A 22,422-nucleotide genomic window follows, 5' to 3' on the forward strand; every position below is an offset into this window, starting at 1 on the left:
GCAGAAGCTGAGGGGGAAGTGAGGCCTGGGACAGGAGGAGGAGGGAATGAGGAGAAAGGGGAAGTTTAGGGGGGAGGGCTCAAAGCAGGCTGATGGGAGAGGAAAGCCAGCAGACGGAGAGCACTGGCTTGGTCTCTATCCACCTGTCTACGGGCCTCTCCATCAGCATCTGCTGAACTATGAGCCAAACCAGGGATTTACAGGGTAGGGAAAAGTAGAAGAGGCAGCACCTAAAATGAGGGCAAGGAGATGGACAGACCTGGGGGGCGGGGGGCAGGGAGGTTGTGAGCAAGCCCAGGAGGGCAGAATTGTGATGACCCTGGGCCAGTGTGGGGCTAAGAAGAGGGATGGGGAATGGGGGGTGGTGAGGAAACATTAACCTTTGTGCCCCCTCAGGAGGAAAAGCCTTCGGGCTCCTGAAGGCCCAGCAGGAAGACAGACTGGATGAAATCAACAAGGTAAAAGGAAGATCTAAGGGGGCCAGAGGGGGAAGGGAACCTGGACCTATCCTGGCTATCTAAGGGAACCAGGGGACCTATCCTGGCTCTTGCTTTCTTCCACAGCAATTCCTGGATGATCCCAAATATAGCAGTGATGAGGATCTGCCCTCCAAACTGGAAGCCTTCAAGAGTGAGGGGAAAACTGCAGGGCCTGAGGTGGGGGGTAGGGGGTGAGGAGGATACGATTTCCTCAAGAACAGAGAAAGGACAGCAGAGACAGAGTCTACATGTATGGTGGGGAAAAGAGAGGCTGCCTCTCCTGCCTTCCTGGTTGCAGTCTCTTCCCTTGGGCTGCCCCTCTCAGCACCCTCTCTGGTTCCCTGTATCTTAATAGGGCCCCTCAAGCCATCCAGCACTTACCCTGCCTGCCCCATCACCCCCTTCCATATCTTCCCCCACCTAGTGCTAGGTCAGCAGCCCCTTTCTCAAGTCCCTGCCCTGCTCCTGCCTGAGACCCTCCAGCCAGCACTTACCCTATCTGCTTTCTCCCTCACCCAGAGAAGTACATGGAGTTTGACCTAAATGGAGACGGAGATATCGGTGAGAAAAGGGTGTTCCAGGGAAGTGTGCGGACCCAAGAAGAGGGAGGTCTCCCCTGGAGTGCTCCATTCCTGGTGGTTTGGGAGAGGGTCCAGCTCCTAGAAGAGGAACTAGAATGGAAATGTGAGGGTAAAGACAGAGAGAGAGAGAGAGAGAGAGAGAGAGAGAGACAGAGAGAGGCTCCCTTCTTCCACCCCTCCTTTTGCGCCTCTAGATATCATGGCCCTGAAGCGAATGCTGGAGAAACTTGGTGTCCCCAAGACCCATCTGGAGCTCAAGAAATTAATCAGGGAGGTGTCCAGCAGCTCTGGGGAGACCTTCAGCTACTCTGACTTTCTCAAGATGATGTTGGGCAAGAAATCTGCCATCCTAAAAATGTGAGAGTCCAGTTTCAACCTCTACTATGCTTACCTGTTTTCTCCTCCACCCTCCCCCATCTCCAGGCTCACCTACACATTACTCAGTGACCATTTCTTTCCTTCTTTGAGGGACCGTTCCACATTCCTGTCCCTATCTGTTGTTCTGGTCTCCACACACCCCCAGCACTGCCATCCTTGTTCTTCTTCCCCCTCCCCCTACCATAATGGCCACTATCCTCTTCCAGACTTTCACAGCAGCCTGAGATTTATTATCCCAAGAAGACTGACCCCTGATCCCTCTGTCTCTTTCTATCTCAACCAGAATCCTGATGTACGAGGAAAAAGCAAGAGAACAGGAGAAGCCAGCAGGTCCCCCAGCTAAGAAAGATATCTCTGAGTTGCCCTGAATTGTGGTAGGGGAGATGTGGTGGGATTTATGGGGCTTCTAATGACTCCCACATAGAAAAAGGACACAGAATTGTGAGCTGGAGGTACACTAAATTAAATAAACTATCCTTCTTCAGATCAAGTTAGCTTGGTCTCCATTTGGCGGGGATAGTTTTCCTGGGTTTGGGAAGAAGTGAAGCACCTTTGATGAAAAAGCAGCAAGGATTTGCCGATATGAGCAATCCATCCACAATTTTGTAACGTGTGAACTACAGTAGATGGTTTTGTATTCCAAGGGAGATTCCAGATATATGATAGTCTTGATCTCAAGGAATTTAGATGGGACAAAAGGACATGTACAGACAAAAAAATATTGCCCACACCCATGGGGAAGAGCAAGGATCATCTCTGTTTTTTTTAAAAAAGATTTATTTATTCATAAGACACACACAAACACACAGACTGAGAGACAGAGACACAGGCAGAGGGAGAAGCAGGCTCCATGCAGGGAGCCTGACGTGGGACTCGATCCCCGGTCTCCAGGATCATACCCTGGGCTGAAGGTGGCGCTAAACTGCTGAGCCACCCGGGCTGCCCTTATCTCTGTTTTTAAAAAGATTTTACTACTTTTTAAAAATTTTTATTTATTTATTTATGATAGTCACAGAGAGAGAGAGAGAGAGAGAGGCAGAGACACAGGCAGAGAGAGAAGCAGGCTCCATGCACCGGGAGCCCGATGTGGGATTCGATCCCAGGTCTCCAGGATGGCACCCTGGGCCAAAGGCAGGCGCCAAACCGCTGCGCCACCCAGGGATCCCAAGATTTTACTATTTTTAAGTAATTTCTACATCCAACGTGAGGCTCCAACTCACAACCCCAAGATCAAGAGTCATATGTTGTATTGACTGAGCCACCAGGCACCCCAAAGAAGGATTATCATGAACCAATATTCTCCATCACTAGTCTTTGTTACCTAACAAATCACTAAGCCTCTCTGAGTCTTTCATCAGAAAATAGGGATAATATGACCTCACACCACCGACTAACATATCATAAGCCCTCAATAATGTTTAAAACTTGAATGAATGGAATGGTGGATGGATGAAAGAACTGATGTTATTGAGTAAAGCCTGATAATTCAAGTGTTAAATAAGTCATGGAGGTCCTTTTAGGGGACAAGCTGCAGAAACTGAATCTAATGAAGGGAGAGGGGGCTTGTATTTGGAGGATATTGAGAACAGATACTGGGGATACAGCAACCCTGGATGGCAGAAAGGATTAAAAGGCCAATCTCAGGGAAGGCAGGAACCTCAGAGTTCCTAAGCTTTCAGTGAAGCTATTCCTGGACCTTTCCTCCAACAGGTCCAGATGAATTAACTCTAGCCATCTCCAGTCACTGGATACTATTCAGATTTCCTGACATTCTGGAAAGAGATAATCCAATTAGCCCAGCTTGTTTCACATACTGTGGACAGACTGTTGGCTCTTCTCAGTGGTGATGCCAGGTTGGCCTCCTAAAAAGTGCTACAGTAACTATATAGGACTTCAGATGAGGAAAAGATCACTGCAAGTTGGGTAAAATATCTGAACATAATGAAATCAATAGCTAAACTTATTGAGAGTCCACTCTATACTGGGTATTATCCTAAATGCTTTCTATGTATTAATTCTCTTAATATTTGCAACAACCCTGGTGATACCAAGGAGGATACAAAGGACCTGGAGCTTAAAACACTCATTCATTCAGTATAAATACATTAGGTTCTTTTTTTTTTTTTAAATACATTAGGTTCTATTCATACATCAGACCATTATTACACAGCAACGAGGAACTACAAAGACATGCAGCAACGTGGATGAACCTCCTTAGTGTAATGTTGAGCAAAAGAAGATAGACACAAGAGGACCCTTATGATATAATTCCATCTGTATAAAGTACAAAAATGGGTAAAACTAATATATGTTGTTATAATTCAAGATAGTAGTTAGTTTTGAGGGAGGGCAGTGACGGGAAGAGGCCCTCTAGAGGCCTTCCATGGTACTAGTTAAGGTTCTATTTTCGGCTACATGCTCTGCTTAGTTTGTGAAAATTTATCAACAATCAATCGATCAATAAAATATGCTTTTGATAAAAAAAAAGACTTTAAAAATCGTTTATTGGGCATAGGTGCTTGGGATATGAGGGTCAACAAAACAAAGATCCTTGCCGGGATCCCTGGGTGGTGCAGCGGTTTAGCGCCTGCCTTTGGCCCAGGGCGATCCTGAAGACCCGGGATCGAGTCCCATGTCGGGCTCCCGGTGCATGGAGCCTGCTTATGTCTCTGTGTGTGTGTGTGTGTCTGTGTGTGTGACTATCATAAATAAATAAATAAATAAATAAATAAATAAATAAATAAAGATCCTTGCCATTGTGAAGTTTACATACCATTGTGGAAAATGGTGTGGGAGGAGGACAGACAATAAACATCATTTAAAATGTGTATGATATTAGAAGAGAAAGTAGAGCAGGTTAAAGGGGATCAGGGGTAACAGGATGGGCAGGGAAAATTAAAATTTTGAGTAATCAGACTAGGCCTTATTGAGAAGATGACCAACACTGAACAAAGACCTCATGGAGGTAAAGGAGTGAGGCATGGGGGTTTCTGGGGTAAAGTCAACTTGGTGGAGGAAAGAGAATCAAAGGGCTCCAAGATGTGATATGCCTGATAGAGGTAGGGAGAGTAATAAAATCAGAGGGCCAGGATGGCTGGGTGGCTCAGTGGTTGAGCATCTGCCTTTGGCTCAGGTCGTGATCCCAGGGTCCTGGGATCTATCGAGTCCTGCATCAGGTTCCCTGTGGAGAGCCTGCTTCTCCCTCTACCTATGTCTCTGCCTCTTTCTCTATCAAACATGAATGAATCTTTTTTAAAAATAAAATGTTTTGAAGGTCTGGAGATGAAATGTTCAGTGTTGGACATACTGAATTTGATATGATCTATTAGGTACCCAAGAGGAGGTGTCAAGTACATGGCTGTGTATCCAAGTCTGGAGTTTGGGAGAGAGGTCTGCAGTGAAGGTATGCATGTGGGGAGTCATTACCACATGAATGCTATTTCAAGTCAGGAGACTGATATCCTCCACAGACAAGTGGTAAAAGATTGGGGTGAAGGTTCGACTGGAGTTGGTTTAAGAATGAATTGACAGGGGATCCCTGGGTGGCGCAGCGGCTTAGCGCCTGCCTTTGGCCCAGGGCGTGATCCTGGAGACCCGGGATGGAATCCCACGTCGGGCTCCTGGTGCATGGAGCCTGCTTCTCTCTCTGCCTCTCTCTCTCTCTCTGTGTGACTATCATAAATAAATAAAAATTAAAAAAAAAAAAGAATGAATGACAGGATGGAAATTGGTGACAGTGACTATGGATAACTCTTGCAAGAAATTTTGCTGTGGTAGGTGACCAGGGAGAGGGGAAAAGGGAATGATTTTGAATGCTTAAGAACTGAAGTCATCTCAACTATCTTAATAAGCCTCAAGATAAAATTCTTTATCTGATTCTTGTTAATTTTTCTCCTCTCATTTTCCATAACGGACAGGCAGTCTCTTAATCTAGTCACACCAGCCTAGGCACGGGACCCTAAAACCATGCCTCTCATCACCACTTCACTAGGCCTGAGCTGTGCACCGTCTCCTCAAACTTGGTTAAATCCTAACTAGTTATTCATATATCTTAGTAAGAGTCACGTTTTTCTAGAATCATCTCTGAACCTCCCCAAGCAGGATCTGGTTTTGTTCCTCTACTTCCATAACATATTGCGGGTATCTCCGGGGCCTTCGAAACATAGTTGCCGAACCATCTGCGCAATGGGTAGCAGGTCTGATTGGGGTACAGTAACAGAAGACAAAGGAGGGAACTAGCACATTTCGTAGAATGAAACCCATTGTGAAGAGAATACGAACTGCCAACAGTACCAGATATACAAATATATTCAGGAAAACTGTTATAAAATTAAATGTGTCTTATTCATGGGTTACCGATTTGTTGATTAAGAGGTCGTTCCAATCCTATCTTTGTTCAAATGATTTGCACGTATTATGCAAATAAATAGAACTAGCAAAAGAAGATCTCCGAAGCCCGGGGCCGACGACCACGCCCCTGGGCCCTAGGATTGGCCGTCTAGCCACCTCATTTGCATGACGTGATTTAATAACTACAAGGTCCCGCCTCTCCGTGCTTTCACTTCTCGCGAAAGGACGCGTGAGTTGGGACTCTTCCTTGGTTACGTAAGCTCCGCCCCCCAGCTGCTACTCCCTTCCGCCCGGTGCTTTCGCTCCGTCTACTCCGCTGAAAGCACTACTAGCCTTGCATCGTTTCCCTCCACTCTCCGCGTCCCTACGTCTCTCAGCTCTCATCTTTCCACGAACACACGACGTATGCCCCGCCCCTTCCCCTCCTCAATTCGTCGTGCAAATCCTGCGCCCTAACCGCCGGGACGACCGGCACTGCATTCCCGCCCCCTCTACGCCTCTTAACGGCTGACGCCGGGGGCTTGTCTCTTTAGCCAACCGGCGTCCTAGCGCCTGAAAGTCCTTCCTCTTTATGCAAATAACCTGTGCCTGCTCCGCACGCCTTGCTTTTAAAAAAAAAAAAAAGGACAGCCCTCGAAGTAAAGGAGGCTAGGGAAGATGGTGCCCCGCCCTTTATGCAAATCAGGGGGCGTGCCATGCGCCGAGGGAGGCGGGAGGTGGGGGGGGTGCTCCCGGGGGCGGCGGTTGCCCGGATGGGCCGTTAGTCGGAGCCCAGCCGCGGAGTGAGCGAGGGAGACGGGAGGAGCCGAACCCGGCGCCATCCGCCGCCATCCGCCCCCGCCCCACCGCCATCCCACCTCGGGGAGCCCCTAGGCCCCGGTCCCCGACCCCCGCGCACCCGGCCAGGTGAGTCTGGGGAGCCGAGTGCTAACCCCCCTTTCCGGCGCGGGAGCGGTGGCGGTGGCGGCGGCGGCAGCGGTGGCGGGCCGGGGGAGAGGAGAAGCTGCCATTAGCCGCCGCCATTTTGTCCTCCTGCTGCCGGGGCCTGCCTGCCCCTCCCCCTCTGATACCCCAGCTTGGTACCCGCACCTCCAACCCCTCACCCGGAGTCCGTGGCGGCGTGCCCCTAACCACCCGCCTTCCCGGGTTCATGGGGCGACCCCTCTCCTGGGCCCCTGGCTCCCCACTCCTAGCTGCACTGTTAGCCTCTTCACCCCAATCTGTGGGTCCCCTTCCTCGCCGCCACTCTTTGGTGGGCCGCGCCCGACGATCCTCGGAGAGTCTCCTTTCCTCCATGTTGGGCCACCCTCCCATCACCCAGTGCTCGGGTTCCCCGTTCTTGACGCCCCTCTTCGCCTGGAGTCACTCCCACCCTAAAACCCTGCTTTTTATCCTACATCGTTGCTTTCTACGTTGTTCAGCCTTTCTCTGCTTTTTTATTTTCCCTATTTTTATTTGCCTTTCTCTTCTCTATTTGAACCCCCCTTTTTTTCTTGGGTCTCTTGACATTGCCTTCTTACTTTGCTTTGTATCTTTCTTTACCATTTCTGGTTGAGTATTATTTCTCACCTGCTTTCGTGTTGTCATCTTTTATTAGTGTTACTCCACCATTTTCCTAACCTTTTCCATCATACATTTATCTCCAAAGATTGGAGTCTTTTCAGCACCTACATGGCAACCCCCATTCCTTCATCTTACCTATTTTAAAGTTCTTGGTTTTCATCCTGATTTTACCGAGTTTTTTATCGTGGGCCTGCCTGGATTTAACACCACCACCCATGTCTTTCCTGTACACCATTCCTTCCTATAAATGAATGCCTGGTCACTCAGGAACCGACTGACGAGTTCGGCCTGCTTAGGGAGGAAGGGATAGTAGGGAAAGAAATGACTGCTGATGGGCATTCTTACTGAGGGTAGGAAAATGAAGTAGTTTCTGGCTTTGGCCCCATGGTTACAGTGTGCTTGAGGTGGCTCCATAATGTATTGTTTTTCTCAAATCTGCATAGTGTAAGCCAGAGCCCACCAGTGTTTATTTCGTTTGGAGACCAGATTTTTTTTCCCAAGAGCTGGGATGGGGGCAAGTGGGAAAAGATGGAGTGACTATTCCAAATACTTGGTGTTCTATAGCTTGGAAGTATATAGAGCCCCAATTCCATGAGGAATTTTCTGGCACTAGCCCCCAGTCTGACTGAGCAAGCTCGTAAAATCGTTAAACTCCTGGCATACCTTCGTGCAAACCTCCCCAGATGGGAGTGAGGCTGCTGGGAAAGGGCACAGTTAGGGAGCTGGTGTCTGATAAGTCAGAAATTGAAAGCTCTGTTCCTTGCAGGATGGAGTTCCTATGCCTCTTTCTGGTTTTCTCTGGGACTGGGACTTGCCATGTTTTATCATATATCTCTGGAATGTTTTTTGTGGAGGGAGAAGGGATTATTACTTGGGATAATGAAGCAGCAGCTACTTTTTATAGACTGGCACCAAAAAAGAGTGTATACTACTAGGAGGATATTGGATTTTTTATGTGGATTTCCTTGGCAAGAGGTATCTGGGGGGAAGAGGAACCATGGCATTTGGGCTCTGTGGGAGTTGCTTTTAAGGGACTGGGGAGGGATACCTGGGTGGCACAGTGGTTTAGCGCCTGCCTTTGGCCCGATCCTGGAGACCCAGGATTGAATCCCACGTCGGGCTCCCGGTGCATGGAGCCTGCTTCTCCCTCTGCCTGTGTCTCTGCCTCTCTCTCTCTCTGTGTGTGACTATCATAAATAAATAAAAATTAAAAATAAGGGACTGGGGAGTTTGAATTAGGCTAGAGGAAAAGACAGGGGGCCACATATTTGGGTCTGTAATGAAAAATGAAAAGGAGCATCTAGATTTCTCTTGGAGTCAGTAAAGGAAGCAGAGACTGAAACACCTTGTGTCTGGCCCACAGGCTCCGGCACGTTTTGGGGGAGGTGCCTGCAGGACCCAACATACTCAATGAGCTTCCAGCGCAATGTCCGATCGCTCGGGGCCGACTGCCAAGGGGAAGGATGGAAAGAAGTATTCCTCGCTCAACCTGTTTGATACATATAAGGGCAAGTCCTTAGAGATCCAGAAACCTGCTGGTGAGGGTCCTCCTAAGATGTTCCTAATTCCCAAAGGCTGGGCATGAATGGGGCATACATTTTAAAGTTCTTTGAAGGGAAACGGTTGAGGTACAAGTATCTGAAGACTAGAGGATTACTAAAGACTTTCCAGCTTTATCTTGGGTCCCATAGGGGACATTGGGCTTTGGATGGACACCAGTTACCCTCCTACAAAGGCATGTCTGTAGTTCCTTGTCTTTGGACATGTAAGAATTGGAGGCAAAGAAATGTGGACTTGGAGAAGTCTGGGGCCAGCTTGCTCCCTGCAGGCTCAAGATGAACCATCCAACAGAGAAGTATCAAGTGTAATGCATCTTAGTGTTTCCACTGGAATTTCAGAGATTGCTGAGGACAGAGGCAGGAGTGGTTTCTAAGAGAAGTTGGTAACGATATTGAGGAGGTATAAATGGGGCCTAGGGTAGGAAACTGTCAGATCACCCACCTGGGGTATTTTTACCCTCCCCATCTTTTCTCCAGTTGCCCCTCGCCATGGCCTGCAGAGTCTCGGGAAAGTTGCCATTGCCCGGCGTATGCCACCCCCAGCCAACCTTCCAAGCCTGAAAGCTGAGAACAAAGGCAATGACCCCAACGTCTCACTAGTGCCGAAAGACGGAACAGGATGGGCAAGCAAACAGGAGCAGTCCGACCCCAAGAGGTAGACAGAGGCCTGGGGGACCCAGAGTGATAAGTATTTTAACTTTGAACTTCAGGATGGATCGGAGCCTAGTCTAGCCCAGCCACCTAAGCTCCAGAGACTGAGGGAAGCTCCTTTCTTGGCAATGCGAGGGCTCCCATTAGAGGTCTCAGGAATGACACTTTTAGCTTTGTGTCAGGTAGAAGGAAGGGAACAACAAACAGATGACACTGTATGGGGTTGACTAGGTTATAGTATTTTGTCACAAGTGCTTGCAAATAATAACACATGGGCTTGGGTCTACTTTCTGTCCTCCACCAATTGGAGAAGTAGGGGAGGCATCTCAGGTTCCAGATAATCTTTCTGTTCTACCATCCTCTTAGTTCCGATGCCTCAACCGCTCAGCCGCCGGAATCGCAGCCACTGCCGGCTTCACAGACGCCTGCCTCCAACCAACAGAAACGACCCGCAGCAGCCCCCGAGGTATGAGGAACTGGATGGCATCAAAGGACTGGTGGCTAGAATGGTTTGTAGTTCCAATACCCACATCGCTGTTTATTATTTCTCTGCTTCCTCAGAACACTCCTTCGGTTCCAAGCGGGGTAAAGTCTTGGGCACAAGCCAGCGTCACCCATGGAGCACATGGAGATGGTGAGTGCAGGGCTGCTTGGGGAGCTTGCTCTGTCCACTGTGGTAGGCAGGAGTGTTCACTCAATTTAGGAAAGTGTTTTCAGTCCTCTGGCTAAATTTTGGTCCTCATGTTCAGTTTCATGGATCACATAAGCGAGGGTGAGGGGGTATCCCAGGACTGACCTTGTTTCTTGGGGAATGTGTACACAATGTAATAGTGCATGAGTTTGAAAAGAATTTGATGATTTGGTACTGACCAGCCTTCAGTTTTTTAGTATCTTCTCAGTAAATGTGATTTTTTGATTTTTTTTGGTTTGCTATTCTGCACGCCAACAGGTGGAAGGGCATCAAGCCTACTGTCACGATTCTCTCGAGAGGAATTTCCGACCCTGCAGGCGGCTGGCGACCAGGACAAGGCTGCCAAGGAAAGGGAGTCTGCCGAACAGTCGTCTGGGCCCGGACCAAGCCTCCGCCCCCAAAGTGAGTGGTTGCCATTTGTGAGTTGAATGGGGGGGTGGGTGGTTATATTTTGCCCAGAACAATACCTTAGTCCACCTCAGAGCTAAGTGTTGGCTTATTCACCTTGTTCCTCATCATTTTTGGCTATGTTCCTCTTTGTCTTCTTCAAAATACAGATTCTACAACTTGGAGGGACGGAGGCGGGCGTGGCACTGATGAGCTGGAGGGCCCAGACTCCAAACTTCATCACAGCCATGATCCCCGGGGGGCGCTACAGCCTTCGGGCCCGCCCCAGTTCCCTCCCTACCGCGGAATGATGCCGCCCTTCGTGAGTGTGTATATCTTATTTTGGAGTGGTTGCCCTTGAAGCTGGAGAGTTAGCAGTTAGGACTTAGCCTTTGAAGGGGACAGGAAGGCTAACAGGTTTAGGGAGCTGGCTGCGTATTTGTCCCTCTAAGCAGCTACTGTTGGGCCTTTTTGCAGATGTATCCCCCATATCTCCCGTTTCCTCCGCCCTATGGACCCCAGGGGCCTTACCGATACCCTACTCCTGATGGGCCCAGGTGAGTAATCCAGGTCTGGGTTTGTGGTTGGAGACAAGGGAAGCCTCTTAGGAAGGAAGATGGTCTTCTAGCCTAGAGGCTGTATGTGGTTCTACAACATGCCATCTTTTACTCTCCATTTGTCTTTTCACACACAGCCGTTTCCCCCGTGTGGGGGGTCCTCGGGGTTCAGGGCCGCCAATGCGCCTTGTAGAGCCTGTGGGTCGGCCTTCGATTCTCAAAGAGGATAATCTCAAAGAGTTTGACCAGTTGGACCAGGAGAATGATGATGGTTGGGCAGGTTAGTACATATGAAGGATGAAACGTTTTGGTTTCAAAAGGCAAAATCTGATGAATAAACGGGGGATTGTGTGGGAGAAAAAGAGACGCTGAAGGGTAGGGCAGACACATTGCGGAAAGCCAAGTTCTGGTAAAGAACTGACGTATGGGAATGAGAAGACCCACACTGTGGCTTCATTCAGAGGGGTTTGGTGTTGGGAGTGCATCGCACTGTGTAATATTAGACCCCTTCCTGTGTTCCAAAAGTTATGAGATTGGAGAACAGAATGCTTGGGTTATCAGTTTTCACTTTCCCCCCACAGGGGCCCACGAAGAGGTCGACTACACTGAAAAGCTCAAGTTCAGCGATGAGGAAGACGGGCGAGACTCTGATGAGGAGGGAGCTGAGGGCCAGTGAGTTAGGGGGCTCAGTTTCTCTTGCAAGTAATACCCTCTTAAAGGAGCTGGTTTCTAACTGATTTTAATTCCACTGTTGGTCTGCTCACAGCAAGGAGTCCCAATCAGCTGCTGGTGAGGAACGGCCCCCTGAAGCAGATGGCAAAAAGGGCAACTCCCCCGGCAGCGAACTGCCCCCTCCCAAGACGGCCTGGGCAGAGACCTCTCGGCCTCCAGAGACAGAGCCGGGGCCTCCTGCCCCAAAGCCTCCCCCACCCCCACCTCACCGGGGCCCCGCCGGGAACTGGGGCCCCCCTGGGGACTACCCAGTGAGTGTCTACAATGAGGGGTTGAGAAGGGTCAGTTGTGGGAGAGGAGTGTCTGCTGAGAAGTTGAAGCACTAGTAATTGAGAAAGCTGGAGGGAGGGTCAGGAATGGGCTACAGGAAGTGTAAAGCAGTGGAGCATCTCTGAAAAGGTTTGGAGCCTCTTTGGTGTTAGAGGATTCTGGGTTAAAAGAAATTGGGATGCTAGTGAGGAAAAACGAGGCCTGGGTATTTGGGTCTCTGAAAGGAGCGAAGAAGTAAGAATAGGACAAGTTGGTCCCTACCCAAAAAGGCCACCAACCCAAGGCCAGTTCCTGCCCCTACAGCTAGAGACAGTTGATCAGTATGTGACAAAGATAAGAAACTTGATGACTGATACCTCTGGCCCTGACGGGTCTGCCCATTGACAGGATCGGGGGGGCCCTCCTTGCAAGCCCCTAGCACCTGAAGATGAGGATGAGGCCTGGCGGCAGCGGCGAAAACAATCTTCATCTGAGATCTCCTTGGCTGTGGAGCGGGCCCGGCGCCGGCGTGAAGAGGAAGAGCGTCGCATGCAGGAGGAGCGCCGGGCAGCCTGCGCTGAAAAGCTCAAGCGACTGGATGAGAAGTTTGGGGCACCTGACAAGCGGCTCAAAGCAGAGCCTGCTGTCCCACCTGCTCCTGCTCCTGCCCCAGCTCAGCCACCTGCAGTCCCCAAAGAAAATTCTGCACCTCCAGCTCCTCCACCCGCACCAGCCCCGACACCAGAGAAAGAACCAGAAGAGCCGACACAGTCCCCCCCTTTCCAATCCACCCCCACTCCAGGTGTGGCTCCAGCTCCCACCCTGGTGAGTGGTGGTGGCAGTACCAGTAGCGCCAGCAGTGGCAGCTTCGAAGCCAGCCCAGGTATGGTGATGGGGATAGGGTACTACCAGGTGTCACATCTCTTCTCTTGGGGCTGAGGGTGCAGGTGGTATGGATGGGAGGCAGTTGTTTCAGTTTATTGGATTATCAGTGGCAGAGAAAAAGGGAGTCCCTTTGTGCGTGCGGGTATCTAAGGTGGGAAAGGTTTTACTATCTGCATTCCTGGATGAGTAGTGGTCTGAAGCACTTGCCATTAGGTTAGCATGGAGTGAGACTGAAGACAGTGTCTGTTTTGGTGGTTTTTTTGGGAAGTTCACTCCATCATCATTGGTTCTTGAAGTAAGCGCTTATCTTTAGAGAGGGTGCTCTAGAGTTGAGTGCCTGGAGGTGTTTTGTGGCAGGTCTCTCCACAAACTCGGTCACTCTGATTATCTTTTTGTCGATGCAGTTGAACCACAACAATCCTCAAAAGAGGGTTCTGAACAACCAGAAGAGGTTCCCTCTCCTGCCACGACCCCTGCCCCAAAGGTGGAACCCAAAGGTGATGGGGTCGGTCCCACCCGACAGCCCCCCAGCCAGGGCTTGGGCTACCCCAAATACCAGAAGTCGTTGCCGCCACGGTTCCAGCGACAGCAGCAGGTGAGAGCATTTTTTCCCTTGGTAAGAGCTATTTCCCTCCCTGCTCCATGTGTACCTGTTGTAAGGTGTCAGCTTGAATCCCTCTACTATTACTGTCTCTAGTGTGTCATCCTGGCTTTTATTTAGTCCTGATCTTTTATTTTTTATTTTTTTAAGTCCTGATCTTTGTTACGTCTATGTGTTAACGTTGCTTCTGGGCTTGTTTTTTCTGTTAGGGGCAAGGCAAGGGTTTTGATGGCCTCTGTTGTCTTTCCCCAGGAGCAGCTTTTGAAGCAGCAGCAACAGCAGCAGTGGCAGCAGCATCAACAGGGTTCTGCTCCACCTGCTCCGGTACCACCATCACCACCGCAGCCTGTGACCATGGGGGCTGTGCCAGCTCCACAGGCTCCGCCACCGCCCCCCAAGGCTCTGTACCCAGGTGCTTTGGGCCGGCCCCCACCCATGCCCCCGATGAACTTTGATCCCCGCTGGATGATGATACCTCCTTATGTGGATCCCCGGCTCCTCCAGGGCCGGCCCCCTCTGGACTTCTACCCTCCTGGTGTGCATCCCTCTGGTAAGGGCCTTTGAGGGGTGGGTAGGGGACGCTGCAGTCCCAGGAAATTGCTGTGGACGAAGGGCCCCTGGGTAAGGAGGGAGGGTGTGTGCTTAATGTTGCTGAGATTGCTCTTTGTTTCAGGAATGGCCTTAGGAAGGAAAAAAGGGGGCTTTCATTGGCCAGATTTATTGGGGGGGGGGGGGCAATTCATTGATTCATTCATACACTTGATTTTAAACAGAAGGCCAAGAAGTGATCATCGATTCATTCATAGGGAAGCTGAGTGGATCAGATAACACTTTCAGGGGAGCATGTCAGGACCAGACTTGGAGGGAGTAAAAGCTGGAGGAGTGGACGTCGACGTGACTAACAGAAGTAGATGGGGGGAGAGATGCTTTTTGAGCTGGATGGCCTATCACATAGAAGAGGGCTAGCTTTCTCGTCCCTCTTGTTTTCTTAGGCTTAGTTCCCCGAGAGCGCTCAGACAGTGGGGGTTCAAACTCAGAGCCATTTGAGCGTCATGCACCTCCCCTCTTACGGGATCGGGGCACCCCACCAGTGGATCCAAAGTTGGCCTGGGTAGGAGATGTCTTCACCACCACATCCACTGACCCCCGCCCGCTTACCTCCCCACTGCGCCAGGCTGCCGATGAGGATGACAAGGGGATGCGGTGAGTCTGAGCAGTGGAAGTGGGTGCATTGCCAGTGAAAGGATTTGGGCTAGGAAAAGAGGACCTTGGGATTATTGGTGAGGTGACAGGAATAAACATTAGAGGAGTGTCGGGGTAGTAATAGTATTCTCTTTCTCTACCTAGTTCCGATTTTTCTCATTCTCCGATACTTAATTTTCATTTTTTTGCGTGTCCCTTTTTAGGAGTGAGACCCCTCCAGTACCTCCCCCACCACCCTATCTGGCCAGTTATCCAGGCTTTCCTGAGAATGGAGCCACTGGGCCCCCAATCCCTCGCTTCCCTCTGGATGAACCCACTCCCCCAGGGTCCCGTCCACTCCCCTGGCCCCCAGGCAGTGATGAAGCCACTAAGATACAGGCTCCACCACCCAAAAAGGATACCCCCAAGGAGGAGACTCCACAGCTGATGGGGACAGAAGCCAGCCGAAAGCCTGCCCGAGGAGTTGGAGGCCAAGGCCCCCCTCCACCTCGCAGAGAGAGCCGCACTGAGACCCGCTGGGGCCCTCGCCCAGGCAGCAGTCGTCGTGGGATCCCTCCAGAGGAACCAGGGGCCCCTCCCCGCCGGGCTGGGCCTATAAAGAAACCCCTACCACCTACAAAAGCTGAAGAGCTGTCTCCCAAGCCCCTGGAGCAGAGTGATGAAAGCCCCAAGGTTCCAAAGCCAGAGCTCCTCAAGACGGCAAAGGGGAAGATGGGGATCCCCAAGGAGACCCCACCTAGTGGGAATCTTTCCCCTGCCCCTAGGCTTCGGAGGGATTACTCCTATGAAAGAGTGGGTCCTGCCTCTTGTCGGGGCCGGGGCCGAGGCGAGTATTTTGCCAGGGGGAGGGGCTTTCGGGGGACTTACGGGGGCCGGGGGCGGGGAGCCCGAAGCCGAGAGTTCCGCAGTTACCGAGAGTTCCGGGGAGATGATGGGCGTGGAGGTGGAGCAGGGGGACTGAACCATCCTCCTCGAGGTCGCACTGCCAGCGAGACACGAAGCGAGGGTTCAGAGTATGAAGAGATCCCCAAGCGGCGCCGACAGCGGGGTTCAGAAACGGGCAGTGAGACCCACGAGAGCGATCTGGCCCCCTCAGACAAGGAAGCTCCCCCCACCAAGGAAAGAGTGCTCACCCAAGTCTCTCTTGCTCCTCCACCATCAGGAGCCCCTCCTTCGCCAGCCCCAGCCCGCTTTTCGACTGCTCGAGGTGGGCGCGTCTTCACTCCCAGAGGAGTGCCATCACGCCGGGGGCGAGGGGGAGGGCGGCCCCCTCCACCCATTTGTCCAGGCTGGAGCCCTCCAACCAAGTCCCTGGCTCCCAAGAAGCCTCCAGCAGCTCCTTTGCCACCAAATAAGGAGCCTTTGAAAGAGAAGCTGATCCCAGGGCGTCTGTCCCCCGTGACCCGGGGAGGCAGCAGTGGAGGCAGCAACATGGGTATGGGTGTGGAAGACGGAGAACGACCCCGACGGAGGCGGCATGGGAGGGCTCAGCAGCAGGACAAACCGCCTCGGTTCCGGAGGCTGAAACAGGAACGAGAGAATGCTGCCAGAGGGGCAGAGGGCAAGCCCTCTTCCCTAGCCCTTCCAGCCCCCGGCTCTGGAGCAGAGGAGACACACACAACAGTGTCTGTGCCCCCACCCCCTCGCCGGGCAGCTGCCAAATCTCCTGATCTGTCAAACCAGAACTCTGATCAAGCTAATGAGGAATGGGAGACTGCATCAGAGAGCAGCGACTTTGCCGGTGAGCGCCGGGGGGACAAGGAGGCTCCCCCACCAGCACTGCTGACCCCCAAAGGCGTGGGAACTCCTGGGGGCAGCGGAGGTGGAACCGGACCAGGCATTTCAACCGTGTCCCGTGGAGATCTGAGCCAGAGAGCCAAGGATTTGAGCAAGCGGAGCTTCTCAAGTCAGCGGCCAGGCATGGAGAGGCAGAACCGGCGCCCGGGCCCAGGCAACAAAGCTGGCAGTGGTGGCAGCAGCAGTGGAGGAGGTGGTGGGGGACCTGGAGGAAGGACCGGCCCAGGGCGAGGGGATAAGAGGAGCTGGCCCTCTCCCAAGAACCGGAGGTGGGTAGGGACGGGCTGTTCAGTTTATTTTTAAGGCGGAATAGTGGAAGAGGGGAGAGAACATGAAGGGAAGGTTCAGTTGATTGCGGTGAAGTTTGATATGTGAGGGCACAGGGGATGCTGGGCACGGAACACCCGTGTCTAGGGAAAGTAACTGGAAAGCAATTGATTGAGTCAGGAGCAACTGTGTCTTTTCTGTTCTTTGCTTTTCACCGTATAGCCCTAGGCACAAGGATTTCATTAGACGTAGTTGGAAACACCTGGGTTTTAACAGGCAAGAGGAAGGGGTTATAAGATTGACTGGTAGGGAAGGAGTTAACAATTCCAGAAGTATCCTAGCTAAAGCTCTGTTCCATTTTCTTCAGCCGACCTCCAGAGGAGCGGCCCCCAGGGCTTCCTCTGCCTCCTCCACCCTCCAGCAGTTCTGCTGTCTTCCGCCTGGACCAAGTTATCCACAGCAACCCCGCTGGCATCCAACAGGCTCTGGCCCAACTCAGCAGCCGCCAGGGGAGTGCAGCTGCACCAGTGGGGCACCCAAGGCCCAAGCCTGGGCCTTCCCATACCCCTCAAGGCCCCTCCACTCGGCCCCCAACCCGATATGACCCTGAGAGGGCCGCTAACAACAACAGCGTTAGTTCAGGTAAGCTGGAGGGCTGAGGGCGGGAATGTCTCCATCCCCAGCGAAGAAGGTCCAGTGGCAGAGGGGGAAGAGTCTGGCCAGGGGACCTTGACGCTTGGTGTCTGTACTGGACAAGGGTGGAAGGATTGGGAGCCAAGTAGCAGGAAAGGCTAGGCTCAGTGGTAGCGCAGAGTAGAAGCTGACAGATACTGCCTTTTTCCCAGACCCCCACTTCGAGGAGCCAGGGCTGATGGTGAGGGGAGTGAGCGGGACTCCCCGGGACTCTGCCGGGGTTAATCCCTTCCCCCCAAAACGACGGGAGCGGCCTCCCAGAAAACCAGAGCTGCTGCAGGAGGTGAGGGATGAAGCTTGAGGTTGTGCTTTACTGCTCTATAGTCCTTTTTTGTCTTTTCTCCATTGTCCTGTTCTCGTCTCTGTGTCCTCACCCCAGATTCTCAGTTATTAGTCCCTTTTTGCCCCACACCTCACTCTGGCTCAGGCTCTTCCAGTCCCCGGCCCCCACCTCATTCATGTTTTGTTTTTGGCCTTCCTCACCTTTAGGAATCTTTGCCGCCTTCTCATAGCTCTGGTTTCTTGGGCCCCAAGCCTGAGGGCCCAGGCCCTCAGGGAGAGTGCAGAGATACAGGGACAGAGGCCCTGACACCCCACATCTGGAACCGTTTACATACTGGTAAGATGGAGTGGTAGCAGGGGAAGGGCTCTGTCAGAGGACCAAAAGGGCAGCCTCGGGATGGTCTCTCACTTCTGCTGTCTGGTCCTCTTCCCAGCCACTACCCGGAATAGTTACCGGCCTGGCTCCCTGGAGCCCTGGATGGAACCCCTGAGCCCTTTCGAGGACGTGGCTGGAACAGAAGTAAGTGACGATGGGAGGGAGTATCTGAGCTGGGATTCTTCTCCACCTGTTCTGGGTGTCTGGGGCTATGTAGTCACGTAGTTGTGTTATTTGTCAAACCTCAGTCAGGTATTGGGGTGCTTTCTACCTTGACTTAACTAATTCCTTCTCCACTCCTCTCAGATGAGTCAGTCTGACAGTGGGGTGGACCTGAGTGGGGATTCTCAGGTGTCATCAGGTCCCTGCAGCCAGCGAAGTTCCCCTGATGGAGGACTCAAGGGGGCAGCAGAGGGGCCTCCCAAGCGGCCTGGAGGCCCCTCACCCCTGAATGCTGTTCCTGGTGAGGGTCCACCTGGCTCTGAACCCTCTGAACCTCCTAGGAGACGGCCACCTGCTCCCCATGATGGGGACAGAAAGGTAAAAAATAAAAAAAAAGATAAAAGAGGAATGTTTTTGAAACTCTGAATTTGGCCCTATGTTTTTCTCCTCCTTCCTGTTCTTGTGTGTCCTGGACATTCCTTCATTTGCCTAAATTTCCTTTATTTCCCCAACCCAGGAGCTGCCCCGGGAGCAGCCTCTGCCCCCTGGCCCCATTGGCACAGAAAGATTGCAACGTACAGACCGAGGCCCAGAGTCTGGCTCCCTCCGGCCATCCCATCGACCTGGTCCCCCCGTCCAGTTTGGCACCAGTGACAAGGTGTGTGCATGGACAGGATCTGAGCACCTTGGGGTGGGTGGAGAGGAGGAAAGGATTGGAGGTGGGATGTGGAGGATATGCATCTTGAGCCACAGAATGATCTCCTTTGCATCACTACCACAGGACTCAGAGTTGCGCCTAGTGGTAGGAGACAGTTTAAAAGCAGAGAAGGAGCTAGCAGCATCAGTCACTGAGGTGAGTGGGACAATGAGAGCTTGGTGGAAAGGTCTTCAGTTATGGAGATGATGGCTGGGTGTGACCTCGATGGACGTCAGGGAAGCTGACTTTGCTTCTGACCAGGCTTCTTTACAGGCCATCCCCATATCCCGAGACTGGGAGCTGCTCCCCAGTGCTTCTGCCTCAGCTGAGCCACAATCCAAGAACCTGGGCTCTGGGCACTGTGGCCCAGAGCCCAGCTCCTCAGGCCAGCGCTTGTACCCAGAGGTCTTCTATAGCAGTCCCGGGCCTCCCGTTTCCCAGGTAAGTGACCTGCCTGCTCCCTATCCCATGAACCCCTTCTGCCTGCTGTCCTTCAAAATCCAACCTTCCAATTTGTGTAGTTGTAAAACATTATTTATGGTTTTGTTTTTCTTTTTGCTTTTACTGAAGTAGGTGGGGTGGGCAGTCTTTTCTTGACCAGAAAAACTGGAGCTATTCCAGCCTTGCCCCTCCCACAGGTCTCGGGAGGAGCCATAGACTCTCAGTTACATCCCAACAATGGAGGTTTTCGTCCTGGGACACCCTCTCTTCACCCTTACAGGTAAGATTGGATGCCTGTGGATCTCAGAAGGAAATGAACTGTGTTTCAGTGGGGAGGCCTGTTTCAGGGGTAGCAGAAGCTGGTAGACTTTTAGCTCAGAACAAAGGAGTAAGTGATTCTGGCTTCCTGACTCCTTCCTCTGCACCTAAATTTTGCCTCCCTTCAGATCACAGCCCCTGTACCTCCCCCCGGGCCCAGCGCCCCCCTCAGCACTGCTTTCTGGGGTAGCTGTCAAGGGCCAGTTTTTGGATTTCTCTGCACTGCAAGCAACAGAGCTGGGGAAGTTGCCAGCTGGAGGAATCCTGTACCCTCCACCTTCCTTCCTGTACTCTCCAGCTTTCTGCCCCAGCCCTTTGCCCGACCCACCTTTGCTTCAGGTGAGAGATGGGCAGGTGCTGGGCTTCGGGGGTTAGGGGTGGCGGGGGAATGCTTTTGGGACAGTTGACATTGCTCCCTGTTGTCCCCAGCAGGTGCGCCAGGATCTGCCATCCCCTTCAGATTTTTATTCTACTCCTCTGCAACCCAGTGGCCAAAGTGGCTTCCTCCCCTCAGGGGCCCCTGCCCAGCAGGTAACTTTTGTCCTGCCATTCACCCTTCATTCTGTTTCTCTATTTAATCTCTGGTTTATTTGTCTGATTGTATTTTTGGTTTTCTGATATTTTTTCCTGCCCTCGACACCCCTCTCACCACCTGTATTTCTTATTGTAGATGCTTCTACCCATGGTGGACTCACAGCTGCCTGTGGTGAACTTTGGCTCCCTGCCACCAGCGCCACCTCCTGCCCCACCGCCCCTTTCTCTGTTACCTGTGGGCCCTGCTCTGCAGCCCCCCAGCCTGGCTGTACGACCCCCACCTGCTCCTGCTACTCGGGTGCTGCCTTCACCTGCGAGACCTTTCGCCCCTAGCTTGGGGCGAGCAGAGGTAAGGTACAGGAACTGAAGTGTTAGGGATCTCCCAAGAGCTAGGGGTGGGGATTCAGTATCTCAGGATCAATTGGGTTGAAAGGCAGGAAGCTCATGAATTTTTTTTTTCTTTCAGCTGCACCCAGTGGAACTAAAGCCCTTCCAGGATTATCGGAAACTGAGCAGCAACCTTGCAGGACCTGGATCGTCACGTACTCCCCCATCTGGAAGGCAAGAGGAGGGTGTGGGGATGCAGATTACCCATCCATATGGCTTTCTTAGGGGACCAGGGAGCAGGTTAGGCTTGCCTCAGACACCCTTCTCCTTTAGGTCCTTCTCTGGCCTGAATTCCCGTCTCAAGGCCCCGCCTTCTACCTACAGTGGAGTCTTCCGCACCCAGCGCATCGACCTCTACCAGCAGGTGAAGGAAAGACCCCCTGTGGCCCCAAGTCTGAATCCAAGAGTTACCATCTGAATTCCTGTCTTTCCATCCCTGGCATCCCAGTAGGACTTATTTTTGCACATGTGCCTGTTCCCCAGGCCTCTCCACCGGATGCCCTGCGCTGGATGCCGAAGCCCTGGGAGCGGACGGGGCCACCTTCTCGAGAGGGGCCTTCCCGACGGGCAGAGGAGCCTGGGTCCCGAGGGGACAAGGAGCCTGGATTGCCCCCATCCCGCTGAGGGAGTTCCCCTTGCCCCCCACCCCCCGGGGCTTGTATATAGATTATAAATATATAAGGGGGAATGGGGTGGGTGGGGAGGGGTTGTGGGGCTGGGGCCTTGCTTCCCCTCCACCCCCCTCCCCTGGTCCCCTATCCCTGGGGCCGTTTGTTAAAAAAGAGTAATAAAAGGATTAAAAAAAATTTCTGGAATGATTTTGGGGATGGGTTGGTTTTCTATCTCTTCTGGCAGTATAGTGCCCAGGGATCTGTAGAGTTTTTAGGGAATTTACTCCCCCCAGTGATGTTTTAACAAGCTGTCTCAAATCTGTTCTCTTGTATGTTGAAGTCTCACGGGCTGGGAATTAGAGCTGGCCTTCACTGGTGAATGATTCTTACGCCATTGAGTGAGGTCTGCTGGCTACCAGTCTGTAGCTGGTGGCTAGGCTGGTGCCACAGGTCTGTCATGTGTCTGGGGCTCTGGTGTTTATCTCAAGGGTAGAAAAAATCCCACTGGATTGTCAACCAGTGTCTGGTTTGTCCAGCAAGGTGGTAGAGTCCCGGAGATCCCTGGGTGGCTCAGTGGTTTAGTGCCTGCCTTTGGCCCAGGGTGTGATCCTGGAGTCCCAGGATCGAGTCCCACATCAGGCTTCTGGCATGGAGTCTGCTTCTCCCTCTACCTGTGTCACTGCCTCTCTGTGTCTCTCATGAATAAATAAAATCTTAAAAAAAAAAAAAAAAAGTGGTAGAGTCCCAGGGCCTGCTATGTCCCTGAGTGAGTGTTCCAAGAGGTCCCAGCGGAAGCTGTGAAGCATATGACCTGGCCTTAGTGTAGCTTCTGCCACAGTCTCAGCCCAGCACTAAGCTAGCCAACGGGAACGGGACTGCAAGCAGGCGTGTGTCTCAGGAGGGAGCAGCAAAGAATTTGCAGCCTCCTCATGGTTTTGTTCCAGCTGCAAATGAGAGGACGTGCCTTTAAAGCTGCTGTGGCTGCAGCAGA

General features: G+C 52.1%; 2 protein-coding genes and 1 non-coding gene across 12 annotated transcripts; all 3 read left to right on the plus strand.

Annotated features, from left to right (window-relative positions):
* Positions 1-59: 59 nt before the first annotated feature.
* Positions 60-3,925, plus strand: AIF1 (allograft inflammatory factor 1). 5 transcript variants are annotated; one of them, XM_025990411.2, is made up of 6 exons: positions 60-204; positions 397-458; positions 564-630; positions 999-1,040; positions 1,255-1,417; positions 3,576-3,925. In XM_025990411.2, the coding sequence occupies exons 1-6, from the start codon at positions 180-182 to the stop codon at positions 3,679-3,681; spliced, it is 465 nt and encodes a 154-aa protein (XP_025846196.1). In that variant the 5' UTR covers positions 60-179; the 3' UTR covers positions 3,682-3,925. The 5 variants fall into 5 exon arrangements, with proteins under 5 accessions (XP_025846196.1, XP_025846194.1, XP_025846195.1 ...); XM_025990409.2 differs by having other exon boundaries at positions 999-1,163; positions 3,576-3,801; XM_025990410.2 differs by lacking the exon at positions 3,576-3,925 and adding an exon at positions 1,722-1,928 and having other exon boundaries at positions 999-1,163.
* Positions 3,926-6,476: 2,551 nt separating this feature from the next.
* Positions 6,477-22,164, plus strand: PRRC2A (proline rich coiled-coil 2A). Of its 6 annotated transcripts, none has more exons than XM_072727473.1 (32): positions 6,477-6,694; positions 8,715-8,889; positions 9,388-9,565; positions 9,928-10,027; positions 10,123-10,195; positions 10,511-10,654; positions 10,810-10,961; positions 11,117-11,196; positions 11,334-11,476; positions 11,778-11,868; positions 11,963-12,179; positions 12,586-13,060; positions 13,467-13,657; positions 13,916-14,213; positions 14,656-14,866; positions 15,070-15,692; positions 16,029-16,932; positions 17,298-17,572; positions 17,776-17,906; positions 18,113-18,242; positions 18,340-18,425; positions 18,588-18,821; positions 18,961-19,101; positions 19,225-19,296; positions 19,414-19,581; positions 19,779-19,861; positions 20,028-20,238; positions 20,332-20,430; positions 20,570-20,782; positions 20,900-20,994; positions 21,094-21,184; positions 21,304-22,164. In XM_072727473.1, the coding sequence occupies exons 2-32, from the start codon at positions 8,778-8,780 to the stop codon at positions 21,442-21,444; spliced, it is 6,162 nt and encodes a 2,053-aa protein (XP_072583574.1). In that variant the 5' UTR covers positions 6,477-6,694; positions 8,715-8,777; the 3' UTR covers positions 21,445-22,164. The 6 variants fall into 6 exon arrangements, with proteins under 6 accessions (XP_072583574.1, XP_072583573.1, XP_025846199.2 ...); XM_072727472.1 differs by having other exon boundaries at positions 20,329-20,430; positions 21,304-21,635; XM_025990414.2 differs by having other exon boundaries at positions 15,070-16,932.
* LOC112913840 (small nucleolar RNA SNORA38) lies at positions 9,074-9,204 on the plus strand. The gene has a single exon (XR_003233755.1). It is a non-coding gene; the product is annotated as a small nucleolar RNA SNORA38 (small nucleolar RNA).
* Positions 22,165-22,422: the final 258 nt, after the last annotated feature.

This window comes from Vulpes vulpes, chromosome 1 (assembly GCF_048418805.1).
Source record: "Vulpes vulpes isolate BD-2025 chromosome 1, VulVul3, whole genome shotgun sequence".
Classification (NCBI taxonomy): Eukaryota; Metazoa; Chordata; class Mammalia; order Carnivora; family Canidae; genus Vulpes; species Vulpes vulpes.

Coding starts and splice junctions, on each gene's coding strand:
- AIF1 (XM_025990409.2), top strand. CDS start 180: ATGAGCCAAACCAGGGATTTACAGG. Junction 631..998: donor CAAACTGGAAGCCTTCAAGA/GTGAGGGGAAAA, acceptor TCCCTCACCCAG/AGAAGTACATGGAGTTTGAC. Junction 1,164..1,254: donor AGAGGAACTAGAATGGAAAT/GTGAGGGTAAAG, acceptor TTGCGCCTCTAG/ATATCATGGCCCTGAAGCGA.
- PRRC2A (XM_072727469.1), top strand. CDS start 8,778: ATGTCCGATCGCTCGGGGCCGACTGCCAAGGGGAAGGATGGAAAGAAG. Junction 10,196..10,510: donor CCATGGAGCACATGGAGATG/GTGAGTGCAGGG, acceptor GCACGCCAACAG/GTGGAAGGGCATCAAGCCTA. Junction 18,243..18,339: donor CTGGAACCGTTTACATACTG/GTAAGATGGAGT, acceptor TCCTCTTCCCAG/CCACTACCCGGAATAGTTAC.